The 20,202-nt window shown below is 48.4% G+C and overlaps 1 protein-coding gene across 2 annotated transcripts in view; it reads right to left on the reverse strand.

Moving 5' to 3' along the window:
• Positions 1-20,202, reverse strand: part of OSBPL2 (oxysterol binding protein like 2) — a 104,441-nt gene that overhangs the window by 8,742 nt on the left and 75,497 nt on the right. For both annotated transcript variants that reach the window (XM_073682993.1, XM_073682994.1), the window contains exons 6-13: positions 17,612-17,709; positions 17,357-17,539; positions 15,145-15,252; positions 14,851-14,940; positions 12,987-13,110; positions 12,641-12,769; positions 1,104-1,227; positions 911-1,001 (exon numbers count right to left, since the gene is read on the reverse strand). In XM_073682993.1, coding sequence (XP_073539094.1) covers positions 911-1,001; positions 1,104-1,227; positions 12,641-12,769; positions 12,987-13,110; positions 14,851-14,940; positions 15,145-15,252; positions 17,357-17,539; positions 17,612-17,709 — 947 coding nt within the window. The remainder of the gene's footprint in view (positions 1-910; positions 1,002-1,103; positions 1,228-12,640; positions 12,770-12,986; positions 13,111-14,850; positions 14,941-15,144; positions 15,253-17,356; positions 17,540-17,611; positions 17,710-20,202) is intronic.

The following is a 20,202-nucleotide window of genomic DNA, read 5'->3' on the forward strand; positions in this document are numbered from 1 at the left end:
GAAGGCAGCAGAGAGAAAAAATATAGAAAAGAGGAAAGGAAAAAGTTTACAAAGGGAAAAAAAAGAGAAAATGAAGGCAAGGCAGGAGAGAAGAGGGACAAGAGCAAGTACAGTAGCCAGCAAAAAGGGTAAGAGGAGAAGGATAAACAATGGAAAGCAGTAGAGAGAAAGTGGAAGACAAGAAGATGAAGAAGAGCACAAACCAAGAAGAGGACAAAGGAAAAAAAAGTGAAACAAATAAAGTAGGAACGAGGAAGAAAGGAGCAGAATAGAGAAAGAGCGGGAGAGGGACATGAGGCTCAGTGACGTACAGTGACAAATGTGAATGAGAAAATGAAGACAACAAGATGGTTCTAGAGATGAAAGCACATGAGCGAGTAGAGACTGATATTCATTAGATGGGACAATGACGTGATCTGCAAAGAAAAGGACATGAATGAGATGAGGTCAAATAATAACATGGAGGGCAATATGACTCAGATAGCAGAGAGGAGTGAGATTGTAGACCAATAATGGGGTCAGGATGTAGGGGAGGATATTACATGCAGAAGACGATATGTACACGATGATGGGATGACCAGGGGAAAGAATACAGAGTAATATCACTAACCAAAGAAGAAACAATATGGCGACAGAGGGGCCCAGAGGTTGTATTAATGTATACTTAGCTTTTTTTTTGAGAAATTTGAGAGTGCGATGTGAAAAGGAGAGCGAAAGAAACATGAGAAGACGAGATAATGAGGTGGCGGAGAATAAATCCCTAAGAACACATCCACATTCCATCAGCATTGCCAAGTTCCAACATGAAGTGAATTACAAGGTGTCTGCTGTGACGTGAGCGTCCTGTAACACCTTTTCTTCCCCCTTTAAATAAGCCAGCACCCATGCACAACCTTTCATGATCCACTACCTTGTCCTCCACTCCTCGCCGGTCTTCGCTCGCTCCCTCCGGGACGCCCTCTGCTTCTCTTCTAATCTTTCTTTTTCTTTACTGGCCACATCTGAAATAGAGCAGCGATTGTAAGAAGTTCCCCAATGGTGGCGAATAGGAAGGCAGCAGGAATCGGACGTGACATGGAATGATGGCAGACTGCAGTGTTTACCTAGATCTCCATTCTCCATGGACCTGATATCGGGTCTTAAACGACAGTCAGTAGGGGCCAATATGGACTCCATGTCTTTGTCTAGCTCGTTGAGGGCCACGGCAAAATTGGTGAAGTTGTACATCTAGGGAGATGAAAATCCAAAAGTTAGACTACCAGAGCAATGATGAGAGAGGTCAGACCAATACAAGACACATGATGTAGATGTTACAAAATCAAGGACCATGACAGTCACGAGAGGCCTTCAAGGTTATATTGAGAAAACAAACTACACTGTGCCCAAGTTACAGCTTTTATAACTGCAGCTGTATTGGGAGCCTTCAGAGCTAAAATCTCCCAGCATTCCCTGCTGATTCAGGGACCAGAACTTGCGTGAAGGCTTTGCATTCAAGTGTCATCTTCTGTGGGAAGAATCAACAACAATATACGAGAAAATCTAAGCTATAAGAGTTGTGTCTGAAATGGTTGACCGTTTCCAGTAATAACCAGCAGAATACGGAGTGAAGCTCTGGAGTGTAATGCAGACATGTTTATTTCACGATAAGTAATGTATGGACAAAGTGAAAAGTGAATGCTGCTCGGGAGTATAATACAGGATGTAAGGCAGGAGAAGTCATGTACTGTATGTACACAGTGACTGCACCAACAGAATAGTGAGTGCAGCTCTGGAGTATAATACAGGATGTAACTCAGGATCAGTACAGGATAAGTAATGTAATGTATGTACACAGTGACTCCAACAGCAGAATAGTGAGTGCAGCTCTGGAGTATAATACAGGATGTAACTCAGGATCAGTGCAGGATAAGTAATGTAATGTATGTACACAGTGACTCCACCAGCAGAATAGTGAGTGCAGCTCTGGAGTATAATACAGGATGTAACTCAGGATCAGTGCAGGATAAGTAATGTAATGTAATGTATGTACACAGTGACTGCACCAGCAGAATAGTGAGTGCAGCTCTGGAGTATAATACAGGATGTAACTCAGGATCAGTACAGGATAAATAATGTAATGTATGTACACTGTGAGTCCACCACCAGAATAGTGAGTGCAGCTCTGGAGTATAATACAGGATGTAACTCAGGATCAGTACAGGAACAGTAATGTATGTACACAGTGACTGCACCAGCAGAATAGTGAGTGCAGCTCTGGGTATAATACAGGATGTTACTCAGGATCAGTGCAGGATAAGTAATGTAATGTATGTACACTGTGAGTCCACCACCAGAATAGTGAGTGCAGCTCTGGAGTATAATACAGGATGTAACTCAGGATCAGTACAGGAACAGTAATGTATGTACACAGTGACTGCACCAGCAGAATAGTGAGTGCAGCTCTGGAGTATAATACAGGATGTAACTCCGGATCAGTACAGGATAAATAATGTAATGTATGTACACTGTGAGTCCACCACTAGAATAGTGAGTGCAGCTCTGGAGTATAATACAGAATGTAACTCAGGATCAGTACAGGATTAGTAATGTAATGTATGTACACAGTGACTGAACCAGCAGAATAGTGAGTGCAGCTCTGGAGTATAATACAGGATGTAACTCAGGATCAGTACAGGATAAGTAATGTAATGTATGTACACAGTGACTCCACCAGCAGAATAGTGAGTGCAGCTCTGGAGTATAATACAGGATATAACTCAGGATCAGTTAAGGATAAGTAATGTAATGTATAAACACAGTGACTCCTCCAGCAGAATAGTGAGTGCAGCTCTGAAGTATAATACAGGATGTAACTCAGGATCAGTACAGGATAAGTAATGTAATGTATGTACACAGTGACTCCACCAGCAGAATAGTGAGTGCAGCTCTGGAGTATAATACAGGATATAACTCAGGATCAGTGCAGGATAAGTAATGTAATGTATGTACACAGTGACTGCACCAGCAGCATACTGGGTGCAGCTCTGATCAGCTGCTAGTCAGTGTGGTGATTGCGGGTGTGGTGGCTGCAGATCCTGCTGTGAGCTCCTGATCTCTGAGAAACAAACACCTCTCCACCTGGGGACCTGCTCTCTCTCTTTGCCAGGGTGGGAGAAGGTTTCTGGTATGAGTGAAGGAGCCAAGCCCCAGGCTTCCGCTTCCCGAACCAGGCCGGCGGGGGGCAGAAGACACCAGCAACCGGCCTGCACATCAGAGGACTCGGGGGTGAGACGCTCCACCAGGAGTCGCAGCAATGTGGTTCCTACTCCCCCCGGGATTGTGGAGACCCCTAGAAGCCGCAAGGCTTCCAGCATGGAGGAAGGAGCGCCTGACAGCAGCGTGCATGATGGCGCTCCTTCTGGAGGAAAGCTGAGTGCTCACGGAGGTGAGGCTGACCTCCCTGAGGGGGGTTGGGCGCTGCAGGGACCCCGGGAGTCTGTGTCCATCTATGCCTCCCGGGTCATGATCCACCTCCGTGAGTATGAAGATGCCAGTAAGCTCATCAGGAGGCTCCGGGAGGAGCTGCGCTGCACAAGCGCAAAAGCTGCAGGGGCCTCCAAACCAAGGAAGGCTAAACTCCAGGCTGAAGTAAAGAGGCTCACCAGCGAGATTCACCTGCTGGAACTAAGGAAAGCCACCATCAGGGAGCAGAGTGGTCCATTCAAAGAAAAACTTATAAATGAAGAAAGCTTCAGAGAAATGGCTGATACCAGAGAGCAAAGGCAGATGGGGCTGCAGCCTGAGAGCCAGGTGGATGATGAGAGTGATGATGACCAGCAGGAAGCCCCACCTGGCAGCCTGCAAAGTCACCCGCAGGCCACGTGCAGGACAGGCGACAGTGACATCCGGTCGCAGTTCTGCTGGCTCTGGGGAGGACAGTGACAGCAGCGGCCAGGGAGGGGCGCTAATGGCGGAGATTAAGATCCTGGAGTCCCCAGTGTGCCTCCAAAACTTCCATCTTGGTGACGATCTACCAGAAGAGGCACCTGGGGGCCACAAAAAGGCAAAGAAGACCAAGCCAAAGCTGCAGGAAGCGGTAAGATACATATATGCCCCCCTCCCTGTACCCCCTGAGTCGGTGGCAGGCTCAGCTCGCTGTATAAGCCCCGTTGCCCAGCCCAGCCCGGGTTCTGCTGTGGATCCGGTGCAAAGGCACGGGGAGATTACAGAGCGCGGTAGGGAGGCGCAGAGCTCCGTCTCTGCTTGTAGTAGCGGGGACGCAGCAGGAGGTGCATCAGCCGAGAGGCTGGACAGTGAGGGCGGCCCGGCGGTGGGCGTTCCGTCAGGTCACGATGCTGTGGTGTGCTCCTCAGTGGGAGGGGGGAGCAGCCCGGTGTCGGGGGCAGCTCCGGTAGCCTCGGCGCCTCTGAATGCTGTTGCCGCTGATCACTTAGTTGAGAAGCGGCAGCAGTGTGAGGGGGCAGTTGGGGCTGAGCGTTCCGGTCCTCCCACGAAAGTGCTATTTTGCGTTGGTGTCGCTGGTCCGGAAGATCCTGATGCTAAAGATCAGCGGCGCCTAACTGCAGCTAAAGATCAGCGGCACATTATACCAAATGCCAAACAGCGGAAATTACCGACCGATGATGTGGAGGGCACACATAAGACCGGGGGTGAGGTCGCCTCCAGTTCTATGGAGGTGACTGAGCCCCTTGTGCCTGATGCGGTGGTCAAAAGGTCATCCACCATTGTTACTGGTCCAGCAGGAATGAATGTGGTGGTGGAGGTGAATGAGGATAATTCATTGTCTAGTGGTGTGGTTGCTGGTTTGGTGGGGGTGAGATGGAGGTGGGTAATGGTGATACTGTTGGGGCTGATGTGGTCACTGGTCCGGTTGCCCCCCCCGGGGGTGGCAACACCTGTCCAGAGTTATGCCAGTGTCACCTCCGGGCAAATAGGGCATCCTCCTCGTCTCCGGGCTTTGGGGACGGCATGTTGCAACGGCGCCTTCTGGAGGCTCTAAAGAAGGGGGAGAGATCACTAATGGTAGAGGGTCGAGAGGTTGATCTATCCTTCTGGATAGAGAGGCATGGCCTCGGGGCCTTCCGAGAGCAAAAAGGGGGAGATACAGTGTGGTCCCTCCCAACAGCAGGGCCAGGCAGTGTGCGTAGGTATGTGGTCCGTCTTCGGTGGTGGGGCAGTGATGCATGTCCGCCAAGGTCTAAAGTTGTGGAGCTCCTGCTGAGGATGGGCTTCAAGGCGATTGACATCTACGCCTTGATACATCCCTATTCCACGCCTGAGTTTGATGTCAGCTTTGTTCGGCCGGAGGGGCTTGAGCTCTTCTGGGCGAATTATGAGTTGGCAAAAAATGAGCCCGGCTGGAGAGACTTTGCCGTTCAGGCAGTGTCTCGCCAAAACCAGAGCAAGAAAGTGACCGTGATGACTCGTAACGAGTCGCTTTCTTGCTATGACATCATGACGTGGCTTGGTCGGTATGGAGAGGTGGTGGAGATGCCAAAGAAAAACCGCGACGAGTTTGGTATCTGGTCAGGGGCCTGGACGTTTATGGTAAAACTTAAGCGTTCAGGTGGTACGGTTGCCCACATTCCATCGTCTGCCTTCCTGGGTAGGGATCGTATCCTGGTCTTCTACCAGGGGCAACCGAAGCTCTGTCACAGGTGCGGCGACCCCACACACTTCAGTGCAAACTGCACTGTGCAGAAATGCGCGTTGTGTGGGGGTATCGGCCATCTTGCCGCCTCTTGTGTGGAGATTAGGTGCCACCTGTGTGGTGAGTTAGGTCACCCATTCAGCCGTTGTCCTCGCTCCTTTGCTAATGCAGTTGAGACCCCGGTGGGATTAAGCCGTGAGGCCGATTCTGCTGGGGAGGGGACTAGCAGGGGTGGGGGAGCTGAGGGGCCAGGGAAGAAAAGCAATAAAAAGACGCCTGCCCAGCTGAGGCGTCTAGACAAGCGCAGACAGGAGAGGGAGCGGGGCGAGCCCCAGACTACCGGGGCGGCCCCTGTCCTGGATGCCAGTCTTGCTGCTGAGGCCCCGAGGGATGATGAGTTGGATGAGGAGGTCAGGAGGATCCACAGGGAGGAAACTGCCTCTGCTTCAGAATCCTCCCATTATGAAAGTATGGATGAGGATAATAAGCGGTGGCTAGAGAACAAGCGTAAGCTCGGCACCAAAAAGAAGAAAAAGAAGGGAGATAAAACATCTTCTCCCGCTCTGACTAAGGTACCTAAGGAAGGTAAAACCGACTCCCCTCTGGTTGGTCTTTAACCGGTTCCAAGCCCTTGATAACATCTCTTCCTCTGAGGAGGAGGCTGAGGGTGAGGTTCCGGCTTCAGCGGAGCTTACAGGGGGCGCCGAGTCTCCTTCTCCTGGGGATGCAAGGTCCTTGGGGGGAGGGACTGGCCCAGAGTCCGGAGACGAGGACGAGAAAAGAAGGAAAAATGCTGGAATGGACACCTCAGTATCATTAAAGAGGGGGAAGGATTCCTCCTCTGAGGCAGAGGATAAGGGGAGTGGGAAGAAGAAAGCCATCTAACTCAATCACCAATGATGGCGGTACCCACTCCGTTGACGCTGGCGTCCATTAATGTCGCCAGAATTAAGTCAAATATGGCTAGATTTGCGGCCTTTGATTTTCTCAGCCGGGTTGAAGCTGACATTTTCATTTTGCAAGAGACCAGGCTGCCAAATATGGCAGAGGTGTTTATAGCTAAGAGGGAGTGGAGACTCGGGCCCTCCTATTGGTCTCTTGCGGCCGAGCCGTATAGCGGAGTGGCGGTTCTTTTTACCGCACCAGTAGAATGCCGACGGGTTATTGAGTTAGAAATGGGGAGGTGCCTGATATTAGATGTCCTCATGAAGGGACAGGAGCTTCGGCTCATTAACATTTATGGTCCCCAATCTAAGTGGGACCGGAAGTGTCTCTTTACGAGGATCAAGCCCTACCTTTTTACGAGTCGGCAGGTCGTCTTTGGAGGGGACTTCAACACTGTCACGAGGCCCCGGGATAGAGGAGGTTCCAGAGACAAGCTGACTTATGATAGCGTCGCCCTTAATAATATAGCTAGTGAGGCTCGCCTGGTGGATGTCCACATCCGGCACACCCCAGGCCACGAGGGGTTCACCTATCATAGAGGTAACTGTAGGTCCAGGATAGACAGGTTTTATTTAAAGGAGGAAGCCGTCTCTTCAGCAGTATCTGTTGTTGAGGTGGAGTTCTCCGATCACTGTTTGATTTCGTTTTCCCTGAATGTTACAGAGACCCCCCGGATGGGAAGAGGCTTTTGGAGGCTCAATTCGTCTCTCTTGGAAGAAGTGGAGATACACCAAGGTTACTTACCGGTAGCCGGTTTTTCCTGAGCCCATGACAGCACACCTTGAGAGAGAGGATCCGCCCCACCAAGGACAGGAAACCGTCTGAAATAAAAGGGCGGTACCTCTCCCTCGCTTCAGTTGTTTACAGAGCATTGAGAGGACCTCCCTAAACAGGTTAGGCACATAACCAACACCACAATATACATATACACACCACCCCACACAGTGCACACCAGGGTGTGAGAAACATAGAAAAAATAAGGGGGGGAAACTACGGGTGCTGTCATGGGCTCAGGAAAAACCGGCTACCGGTAAGTAACCTTGGTGTTTTCCCCTCCCCCATGACAGCACACCTTGAGAGAATTTTGGAGAATTTATGAGCACCCTAGGGAGGGACCACCGCCTGAAGTACCCTTCTCCCAAAGGTGAGATCAGAAGAGGATAGATCCAACCGATAGTGCTTAAAGAAGGTGGATGGTGTAGACCAAGTAGCAGCCCTACATATCTGCTCGATCGATACGTCTGCTCTCTCTGCCCAGGAGGTTGCAACGGCTCTGGTGGAATGAGCCCTCACATTGTCCGGGGCTGGAACCCCTGTGGACGTATAGGCTAAGCAAATGGCCTCCCTGAGCCACCTAGAGATGGTACCCTTGGACACCCCATGACCTTTCCTACACCCTTGAAAGGCCAGGAACAGAGAACAGTCTTTCCTCCACAGACTAGTCATGTGAATGTACTGTAGCAGGGACCTCCTAACATCTAGGCTATGGAACCTGACTTCCCCTGGGTTCTTGGGATTGCTGCAGAACGAGGGTAGCACAATCTCCTGACTACGGTGAAATCTAGATACCACCTTGGGAAGGTATGCTGGATCTGGCCGCAAGGTGACCCTATCCTCAAAGATTTGTGTGTAAGGAGGATTAACCGAGAGGGCCTGCAGATCCCCCACCCTACGGGCTGATGTTAAGGCCACTAGAAGGATGGTCTTAAGGGTGAGAATTTTTGGAGAAACCTTGTGTAGGGGTTCGAATGGTTCACTAGTAAGAGCGTTCAAGACTAAATTCAGGTCCCAAGGAGGAACACCCATGGACCTAACCGGACCAGCTCTGGCACAGGACTTGATAAACCTCGAGATCCACCTATTCCCAGCCAGATTACAATTGTAGAGTGCTCCCAAAGCTGAAACTTGAACCTTAAGGGTCCCTGTAGATAGACCCAGGTCCCGCCCCTTTTGCAGAAATTCCAGGATCCCTCTGATCGGAGGTTTGCTCGATAGCGGAATATCTATAAACTCTAGGAATTTACCCCAAACCCTGCTATAAATCTTAGTTGTAATCGGTTTTCTGCTCCCCAATAAAGTAGAAACTAAGCCTGGTGAAAACCCCTTGCTACTCAATAGCGACCTCTCAAATTCCATGCCGAAAGATGGAACCCCCTGGCCTGGGCATGGAATACTGGTCCTTTCCAGACAGGTTCCCCATCAAGGACAGGAAACCAACTGAAGCGAGGGAGAGGTACCGCCCTTTTATTTCAGACGGTTTCCTGTCCTTGGTGGGGCGGATCCTCTCTCTCAAGGTGTGCTGTCATGGGGGAGGGGAAAAAGACAGTCCTTTGAGGATTTTCTTCAGAGCCAGGTACCCTTACTGGATTTTTGTAGTAGTAAGTCAGAGTGGTGGGAGATGTTTAAGAAAAGGGTAGCGAGATTCTTCCGCCAGCTCTCGAGCCTCAGGAGCCTGGACAGGTATCGCCTGTATCAGGGCCTGAGGAGGAAACTCGAGCATCTTGTCTCAACTGGAGGTAGCCGCGAGGAGATCTCCAGAGTGAAATCTTTGCTAATGAGGTGTCAGTATGATAGACAAGCATCTCTGGTTTTTGAGAGGGATTACGGGAAGTACCGCTCGCCCGACCCTTACAGAAACTGCAAGATGTCAGTGAATAGTAAAGTTGTTACAGGACTGGTTGACACTGCGGGGTCCCTGAAAAGATCCAGATCAGGGATCCTGGAGGTCATCAGATCCTTCTACTCGCACCTCTTGGGGAAGAGGGATCTGGATTGGGATGAGATGTCGGCTTTTCTGGCTGAAGCCGTCCCCGAACCAGGGGTAGACCCCTCTCTTGGTGTTTTGACAGAGATGATCAGGGAAGAGGAAGTTAAGTTGGCGATTGAAGGGCTTGCCCTAAAGAAATCTCCCGGTCCAGATGGCTTAACATCTGAATTCTATAAGACCTTTCAGGACGCCTTGGTTCCCCTCCTGACTAAGTTATTCGATGAGTGTCTTTCCTCGGGCACTCTGCCAAAGTCAATGAGGAGGTCTGCCCTGATCATCTTGTCAAAGGGTAAGGACCCATCTTGCATTGAGAAGTGGCGTCCCATAGCGCTTCTCAATGCAGACAGGAAGGTTTTGGCAAAGGTGCTGTTTAATCGGCTGGTGAAATTTGCACCCCAGCTCCTTTCGGGGCCCAGCATTGCTCTGTTCCGGGCCGCAGTACAATTAGTGCTGTACTCTGTGTCCGAGAGGCGGTGGAGCAGGGTAGGGCTGGTCACTGGAAGGGGTACATGCTGTCATTGGACCAGGCAAAAGCGTTTGATCGGGTTAATCATGAGTACCTCTGGTCTGTCCTTCTGAGATATGGCCTGCCGGGGGGCTTTGTTGATTGGCTTAAGACCTTGTACGCTGGGGCAGAGAGTTTCCCGCTTGTGAACGGTTGGATTGGCAGCTCTTTTGAGGTTGGGTGTGGTGTTCGCCAGGGTTGTCCCTTGAGCCCGCTACTGTACGTGTTTGCGATTGACCCACTTCTTAGGAGGGTGGAGCGTGGACCGTTGGCTGGGATCGGGATGGACCGGGCAGCACCGGAAGCCACTCTGAGAGTGGTGGCGTATGCCGATGACGTCACCGTTTTTGTTTCCTCTGATGGGGAGGCAGAATGGCTGATGTCAGAGGTAAATCGCTACTCGGAGGCATCCGGGTCTAAGATCAACCGGGATAAGTGTGAGAGTCTCTGGCTGGGAGGAGGAGATCCTGGTTTTGACCTCCCGGACACCCTTCCAGAACCCAAAGTTCTTGGCATCGAATTTGGCCAGGGGGATTACCCCAAACAAAATTGGGACAGCAGGCTAGAGATCGCCACTCAGAAGGTGAACCAATGGAAGGGTTGGTCTTTGACCCTAAGGGAAAGGGTAAACCTGATCAAAACTTACCTGTTCCCTTTGCTGATCTATCTGGGCAGTGTGTGCATCTTGCCAGAGCCTCTCTGGACTCGGGTCTACAGTTTGTTCTTCCAACTGTTATGGGGGAATAGACTGAACCTGGTCAAGAGGGAGGTTACTTACCGTACGAGGAGACTAGGAGGGTTGGGTATGGTCAACCCTGTGGTATTCCTTGTGAATACCTTCATTAAGATCAATATTGCAAACCTCTGGAAAGAGAGGGCTCCTCCGTGGGTATTCTCCTGTAAGGGATGGTTTCAGCCTTTCTTCCAGGAATGGGAGACAGGAGGGCAAGTGAAGGATCTCCGCACACCGCATGGACATCTCCCGGCTTACGCTACCGTGGTTCTGAAGGTAATTCGCCGGTGGGGTCTGGGAATGTGGGAGGTCAGGACTCTGCCAAGGAAGCTCCTTGACAAAAGGGTTCTGTTGACCCATTTTCAGAGGCCTCTGGCGCTCAGGGATTGCCCAAGTCGGGATCTTGGGGTGGGTCTGCATCTTTTGAATTCTATCAGGATCCCCACGAAGGTTTGGGACTTGGCGCTGCTTCCATGGGAAACTCTGTGTGAGGGACAATCTGAAGTGTAGGAGCTCTGAGGACAGGAACTGTCCTCGGGAGCATTGTGGTACCATGCTTGAAAGCATGGACCACTTCCTGCTTCATTGTCCCTTTAACACAGAGGTGTACAACAGGGTGGGCGCCTCCATTGGCTGGCCCCGGCTGGCCGGTCTCTCTTATGCGGAATGGGCCTATGGAGCATTCGGGGACCTGGGTGGTCGGGACCGCTGCACCTTATTTCTAGTTAGCGCAGTGGTTAGGTATCACACGTGGAACGCACGGTGCTTAGTATCGACGCAGCGGAAAATCCTCCCAGTGGACGATGTGTTTAGGACCATACTCGGTGACCTGGTGAAGGTGCGTTCTCTGGAGTATGAGAGACTGGGTACACGGAGGGCCGCTCTCCTCTGGAGGGGCTTTTCTTTTAGTGTGCCCTAGTCTGGTCATCTCCTCTCCTGGTGGTGGGTTGCTGCTGACACCATAGATTTTTGTTTTATTGATCAGTAGACAGTGATGTAGGGCTGCAGGCGCCGAACTTGGGCTTTGTCAGTTGTGGTTATTGTATTGTTTGTTTCTGTATATATTGTATATATGGGTTTGGGTGTAGGTGTTAGGTTGGGTGGAGGGAAAAGGGGGGAGGTGGGTTCATCTTGTGGGACACTGGTTATTTGGGTGAAAAACTGGCACTGCCTGATCTGGCCTATGGACGTTGGACATGGACTGAGGCATGAGGCGCAGGACCAGCTCTCAGGTCAGTGCCGGGGAGGGACGTGTGGGCTTGAGTGTGGGGTGTTTTGTTTTGTCTTGTATATATTTGTATAGTTAGTATTTATTTTATTAAAAAAAAAAAAAAAAAAAGTATATATTAGTTTGTATATAATTTGTCGGTTATTGTTTATTATATTGTTATTATTTGTTTGGTAACCGGACCAGATGTCATGGTGTAGGTAGTTATTATTGTGTATATATCTATAATATGTGTGTGAGGAGAGAGGGAGCGGCTGGACCAGTTTCATTACACTGTTTATTTTCTGGTTATTAATTTTGTTATGTTTCTGTTATTATTATTGTTATGTTTTTCATTTTTATAATAAAAGATCTACAGGATATAACTCAGTATCAGTGCAGGATAAGTAATGTAATGTATGTACACAGTGACTCCACCAGCAGAATAGTGAGTGCAGCTCTGGAGTATAATACAGGATGTAACTCAGGATCAGTACAAGATTAGTAATGTAATGTATGTACACAGTGACTGCACCAGCAGAATAGTGAGTGCAGCTCTGGAGAATAATACAGGATGTAACTCAGGATCAGTACAGGATAAGTAATGTAATGTATGTACACAGTGACTCCACCAGCAGAATAGTGAGTGCAGCTCTGGAGAATAATACAGGATGTAACTCAGGATCAGTACAGGATAAGTAATGTATGTACACAGTGACTGCACCAGCAGAATAGTGAGCGAAGCTCTCGAGTATAATACATGATATGATATATATTTACATAATAGCAGTCCATCTTACAAATGACTCAGGACCTATGAATATTGTGCTCACCTGGGAAGAGTTTGAGGGTCGACTGCTGATCCTCCAGAGAAGTTTACTGCCAGCTATGACCTGCACAGTCTCCTGGACATCTGGCATATCATCCGCGTCATCAGTTTCGGGGGTCACAGATTCCTCATTCTGGAGACAGGAGAGACATGTGACAAGGTTAAGAAAGTGAAGGACCACACTTGAGGTAATATGTCTTGATGTTTGTAGAGCTCTAACTATTTTCCACTGGATCAAAATATCAGACCTCAGCCTTGCACCCTTGGCTTTACCTCTCGCAAAGAAAGGAGGCCAGATAATGGAGGCCTTAGAGCATCGGAATAGGCAATTAGGTGCTTAAACCACTTGCCTGTTTATTTTTCTTCTGTTCGCCTCCTTTCTTCTCCGACTTTTTATATGCTTCATATGTAGCGGGATCTACACTCCACAAACACTCAGTCCATTTCCCATAGATCATACAAAGCTTCTTTTTACTACGAGGAAAAAAAAATGTAGAAAACCAATCACAATTCACAAAAGAGTAAAAATATCTGGTTCGATTGTGCCGAGCTTGTACCCTAAACACAGCAACCAATATAAGCAGCAACAGTGTAAAGTAAGGAGGAGGAAAATAGTTGGGCCCAAGTACTCCGGGTGTCTTATCACGTTCCAAAGACATACTGGTAGAAAATGTAGCTGCAATGAGGACCGTGATGATGTCTGCCCTTTACCTGCTGGCATCAACCGATCTTCTTTTGATTAATCACCCTGGCACGTCATCACATGTGCATCACGCAGCAATGAGGACGTCGCGCCAGGGTGGCTAATGAACAGAGGAGATGAGGAGGCAGTCAGGTAAGAGGCAGCTCTCAGTGTTCCCGTCTGACGGCCACAGATTACCGATGCGGCCACTGGATTAGGTCCTGTGAACCAAATAGCACCATCTGGACCAAACGTGCTGTGAAATACTAGTGAAGTTTCTGGTATGAAAGCCCGTGTTATCTGTGCAGAGCTCCGAAACTGCTACAGCTTGAGGCTCCTAAGGGTCCATTTCGGCTTTTAGACAGACTGAAGAGATGGCTCTAGAGAGGAAAAGTCCATACTGCACCAATTAATTCAGTTATGGCTGCAATATACTGGGGGTGTCTGGAGAGCGTTGTATGTACACTGGCATAAATCAACCTGGAAGATAGAGTCTCTGAGCCGGGAAAGCTGCTTCTCATCCAGACTGTGCTCAGAAATAAACAGCCAGGAGCAGATGCATGGACAGCACGGGGTGGTCCCGTGAAAGAAAAGACATTTGTTAAGGGGCAGCAAGTGTATCCATAGTGTGTGATGGCACAACACATGGCATACGGCCTAGGGACAGAAGATGGCACAGTGCCATTAGAATTCTAGGGGTAACATGTAGTACATATAGTATGTGAGTTGCTTTTCTCCATGTTCTCCAGTCTCTGCTCAGATACTGATTGTTTCATTAATTTCTTATGCAATCGGCCCTATTGTTTGGCCGAGCACCAATCTGTGCTATACTTGCTATCTATCCACTTCAGTATAGACCACAATTTAGTTCTGCACCCATTAGATCACAGAGAAGTGAAGTCTCCGGCTGTTGCTTAGCCCCCACCACCCACATGCTTTAAACTGCATCTTCGCTTTAGGTTTGCTCACTTATATAGAGCCATTAATGTCCCCATCGGGGCTCACAATCTAGATTCCCTATCAGTATGTCTTTGGAGTGTGGGAGGGTACAGGCGAACCCGGAGGAAACCCACGCAAACACAGGGAGAACATACAAACTCCTTGCAGATGTTGTCCTTGGTGGGATTTGAACCTAGGACCTTAGGCGCAGCAAGACTGCAGTGCTAAACACTGAGTCATCGTACTGATATATATATATATTATATTATAATATAATGGGAAGAAAGCAAGATCAACAGGTAAATCCTAGGGAGAATCTGTATGCCCGATGCAAGGCCGTGCCTGGATTGTAGGAGTGGACATGGGACATATGCCCTGGGGCTTTCCACCCTCTTTCTCTGGCGGTTTCAGCATTCTATCTAACCAAGGAGAGGTGGCCAAAAAAAACCAAAATTTCCCTTATTGCCAATGACTTCTGTGGAGAGGGCCACACACAAATACCACCTCTCCTTTATGTGGCTACTTTAAAGAGTCACATTTTTGTCAGGTTGTCTCTACCAATCTTAAGTCACAGAAAAAGACTTGCCACTTACTTCTTATCCTGAATATAACCTTCTACTCTGTGCAGTTCCTTCCCAAATAGGCCACAGGGCTTGAAGTTCAGGACACACTTCTCACCAGTGCTGGAAAAAAAAAACATTAAATATTAGACATAAAATTAGATTTTTCTTTTACCAAAACAATAGCGCCACTCTTTGTCTATGGGTTGTGTCTGGCATTGCAGCTCAGTAGCAATTAGTTAAGTATCTGTTGTTATAAGGCGCATAGAATATATGTATGGCTTTTAGTCACTGTGATTTATTGTCTGCAGGCATACAGCGTGTTACCTGTGGTTTATGATCTCCACCGTGCCATACTGCTCTATCCACAGCTTCCCGATGATGACGTTGTGTACACAGCAGGTGGGGTTCGTCCATGTGTAGACATCTTTGTGCCTGGAGGTAGCACAAACACTCATCAGAAGTCAAGACTTTTCACTTGGGCCAAGAACGTTTGGTGCTTTAATAAGGTCTCAGATACAAAGTTGCCACTAATGTGATCTTTTGACATGATTATTTAGCAAACCAACATATGTGATCTGGTATGGACACCAATGTGCCATTTACCAGCCAATGTCGGTGCCCACATTATACGCCTTTACCTAATAACTGCCAAAACAGCGGCCAGATCATTAAAGGAATATTCCCATCTTAGTAACTAAAGGCATATTGGTAGGACATGCCATCGCTTATACGGGCTCTCCAGTCTTAACATAATTTTGTTTGGTCACTTTATATGACTGCAGATTGCTGAATCCCGACACTGTGCAATATGCTCATTGTCAGGATTCCTCTCTATTGCCAGCTCGAGTATGAAAGTCGCATCGTTTATTCACTTCTCTCAAAACTTTGAGAGAAGCCGGAAAAGTTACAAGTCGGCACGAGACTGCAAGCAGCCGAATCGTATACCTGCGATCACATGGTGACTGCTTAAGTTGGCAATAGATGGGAATCCTGACAGTGTACATACTGCACACGGTCTGGATTTGACGATCTGCAGCCTGATAGAATTGTTGCAAAAATGTATGTTCAGCCACGAAAACCCCTTTAAAGGGATATTCCCATCTCAAAAACCTATCCCAATAAGTAGATGTAATAATATTAGCAAATTCCTCCAATTAGAAATGTAGTATAGTTCTCCTGTTAACATATGTCGCTTACCCAATGTACAGGGCATTGCCGTAGCTTAGGTATCCATGCTTACGACCACTAGCAATTACCTTTCACCATATGAGTGGTCATAGCCATGGACACCTAAGCTACTGCAATGCCCTGCACATGGGTTAAGCGACATAGCGAATCAGAAGAACTATACTATATTTCTAATTGGAGGTATTTGCTAATATTATTATTATTACACCTACTACATATTGGGAGAGGATCTTGAGAGATGGGAATACCCCTTTAATGATTACTAGGGATCCAACTTCAGAAACCCCATTGAGTCTTAAATTAAAAGGGGCCATAATGCTCTGCTCAGCGATCTTAAGGCCCCATACATATTAGACTGATGTCAACTGAATGTGCTGATAACATTATGGGGGCCCTGGACTATTGATTGCAAGGGGAGATAAGGATTCGCCATCACCAATTTCCTACTGCCGATCCTTTTGTTCTTCTTGACATAAGCCTCCGTTGGACATGACTGGCAGCGGCACTCTCATGGAGAACACAGGAGCACTCAGCAGAGCGAGCGCTCCTGTGTATGGGAGAGACGGCCGAAATGTGTGTCAGAGGAACAAATGGCCGACTGCCATCTAACCTGTATGTATTGCAATGGGCTCGGAAACGAGTGGCAGGGTGTATGGTCTTGAATTAGAGGTGAGGGAAGGACCTGCGACCTTCATTTTGGCAATCAGTGGACAGACACACTACAATCTAAAAGTTATACCAATTCAGTGGATAGGAGGTCATTTGTTCAAACTGGAATATCCCTTTATTGTATCTCCATGGTAAACCAAGTGTTAAAGAAATCTGGAATTTGTCTATAAAGAAAGATAAATAACAGAAAATAGAAAGAAAAGCGCACAATAATGGCGCCATATTGATTTAACAAATCATCGTGAGCGGTTACCGTACATGCTGGAGGCTTGTAAGGGAACTCAGCGCCTGCTGTGAATAATACTATGGATTTACAATATATCTAAGCAAACGGGATTGATCCGATAGGAAGACGTTCATAGACAGATTAGAAGAAGAAAAGCTGCACTCCTGGGGGCCGGACCCCCCTATGTGTATGTGCAGTTCGGAACAAAAAGAATGTGTAAAAACTGTAAAAGCACTAAAGAACTTGTAAGTGTACAAGAACAACCCAAAAAGATGTACTGATTCTGAGAAGGCTGGTGACAGACAATATGGTTGGCATGATTTTTTGCCTAGAATTTCCACATCACAAGACCCCAGAAAGCGGAGATATCGGGAGCGGTCTGACTGGAGGTCCTCACACTGTAGAGATGATGTAGGAGTCTACCCCACACCCAAGACCCTCTCCTTAGCTCACTTGAGTAGCTCTAAGGTGATCGTCCCTCGGGGTTCGGCTTCCACACTCTTCCCCCAGAACTTCAATTTAGGATAGATGGAGCCCTGGAAGATGAAGTCTTTGTTCAGTCCCTCGGCGTGAAAGGCACTAATGGGTGGGTGGTGGCTGACTTGTTCGGAGATGAATCGGAACCCCAAGTCTTCCCTAGAAGAGATGAAGCAGTGGTCAGATGGGGTCGGGGTCTTCTACTGAGCTCCCCCAATCCCGCACACTCACCTTATTAATTCATATGTTTCTCCAAGAAGAGGGTTGAATGGTTTCCCTGTTCTCTCCCACTGCGATGCCACAGCGGAGACAGCAAAAGCGGCCACTGTCTGTACAGGGAAGAAACAAAAATTAAAGGGGAACTCAACCAAAAGTTAATAGAAGTCATGTCCTATCCATAGATCACCAACATTAGGGGGTCATGGAGATCAGTACAGTGCCCTGACCCCTTTGGTCATCAGGGGGGTTACCTTTCTACGAGCTGCACAATTACTGAATTCCTTTAAAAAGTGGATAAAGGTGTTCCCTGGGAGAGGGGCTCTTTCTATTTGGCTTCATATAGAGAGGGCTCCCTTTTATAAGACAACCCCTTTAATCACAGCTCTGTCCATGTACAGCTGGTAAAGACTTCACAAGATGGTCGTGCTAGCTAGTAATCCCCTCCAAACCCAGTGCCGCATCCTCCCCAAGAACAACATCAAAATTTAAACTTAGGGCTGAAAATCTCAGATTGATCACATTTCACAGCTGAGGGTTTGCTACATTTGTATCCAGCCTAGACCCACCAGACTGGTACATTTTAGCTGCACTGACACATTGTAGCAAACAGGTGCCTGATTTGTGCTGTTGATGCACTTAGCTCACAGCACATTACCTAGATTGGATACAATGGTAACAAACCCTCAGCTGTGAGAAGTAGATTGTATTCTTACTATACTGTCTATGCCATAAAACTGAACTAGAAAACTCTAAACCCCGAGCTACCAGATCACGTGCTGAATGCCCACCCTGGGATGGCGAGATCTGTGCCCCTACTATCTGCCCTGGTCATTAGTGTGTAATGCAGTGAGATCATGAGCAGAGGAATCGCTCAGCTTGGTGTCATTGTTGCCGCACTTCTCTTGTCTGCAGCGCAGGCGGCAGGACGTCTTCTATCACTTACTGCTATCTGTCAGAGAGCGACCTCCCCAAGAAGAGACCTGCAGAGCGGCACGTGGCACCGCAGGAACCGGCCGCACTCCACGTCTCACAACTACAACTCCCAGCATGCTCTGCCCAGTACTCAACACCACCATATTAGTGCTCATGGCATGACAGCATGCACCTATGTGTATCCTGCGGTAACACCTCATGGCAAAGTGTATCCCTATGGTAACACCTCATGGCAGCACGCATCTATGTTTATCCTGCGGTAACACCTCATGGCAGCATGCAGCTACTATGTGTATCCTGTGGTAACACCTCATGGCAATGTGTATCCCTATGGTAACACTTCATGGCAGCACGCATCTATGTTTATCCTGCGGTAACACCTCATGGCAGCATGCAGCTACTATGTGTATCCTGTGGTAACACCTCATGGCAATGTGTATCCCTATGGTAACACTTCATGGCAGCATGCACCTATGTGTATGCTATAGTAACACCTAATGGCAATTTGTATCCTGTAGTAACACATCATGGCAATGTGTATCCCTATGGTAACAGCTCATGGCAGCATTCATCTACTATGTGAGTCCTGTGGTAACACATCATGGCAGCATTCATCTACTACGCGAGTCCTGTGGTAACACCTCATGGCAGCATGCACCTACTATGCGAGTCCTGTGGTAACACCCCATGGCAGCATTCATCTACTACGCGAGTCCTGTGGTAACACCTCATGGCAGCATGCACCTACTATGCGAGTCCTGTGGTAACACCCCATGGCAGCATTCATCTACTACGCGAGTCCTGTGGTAACACCTCATGGCAGCATGCACCTACTATGCGAGTCCTGTGGTAACACCTCATGGCAATGTGTATCCTATGGTAACACCTCATGGCAGCATTCATCTACTACGCGAGTCCTGTGGTAACACCTAATGGCAGCATGCACCTACTATGCGAGTCCTGTGGTAACACCTAATGGCAGCATGCACCTACTATGCGAGTCCTGTGGTAACACATCATGGCAGCATGCACCTACTATGCGAGTCCTGTGGTAACACATCATGGCAGCATGCACCTACTATGCGAGTCCTGTGGTAACATCATGGCAGCATTCATCTACTACGCGAGTCCTGTGGTAACACCTCATGGCAGCATGCACCTACTATGCGAGTCCTGTGGTAACACCCCATGGCAGCATTCATCTACTACACGAGTCCTGTGGTAACACCTCATGGCAGCATGCACCTACTATGCGAGTCCTGTGGTAACACCTCATGGCAGCATGCACCTACTATGCTAGTCCTGTGGTAACACCTCATGGCAGCATGCACCTACTATGCTAGTCCTGTGGTAACACCTCATGGCAGCATGCACCTACTATGCTAGTCCTGTGGTAACACCTCATGGCAGCATGCACCTACTATGCTAGTCCTGTGGTAACACATCATGGCAGCAGTCATCTACTACGCGAGTCCTGTGGTAACACCTCATGGCAGCATGCACCTACTATGCGAGTCCTGTGGTAACACCCCATGGCAGCATTCATCTACTATGTGAGTCCTGTGGTAACACATCATGGCAGCATGCACCTACTATGCGAGTCCTGTGGTAACACCTCATGGCAGCATGTACCTACTATGCGAGTCCTGTGGTAACACCTCATGGCAGCA

This window comes from Phyllobates terribilis, unplaced genomic scaffold (genome assembly GCF_046119375.1).
Source record: "Phyllobates terribilis strain yellow unplaced genomic scaffold, ASM4611937v1 Scaffold_5__5_contigs__length_657084704, whole genome shotgun sequence".
Lineage (NCBI taxonomy): Eukaryota > Metazoa > Chordata > Amphibia > Anura > Dendrobatidae > Phyllobates > Phyllobates terribilis.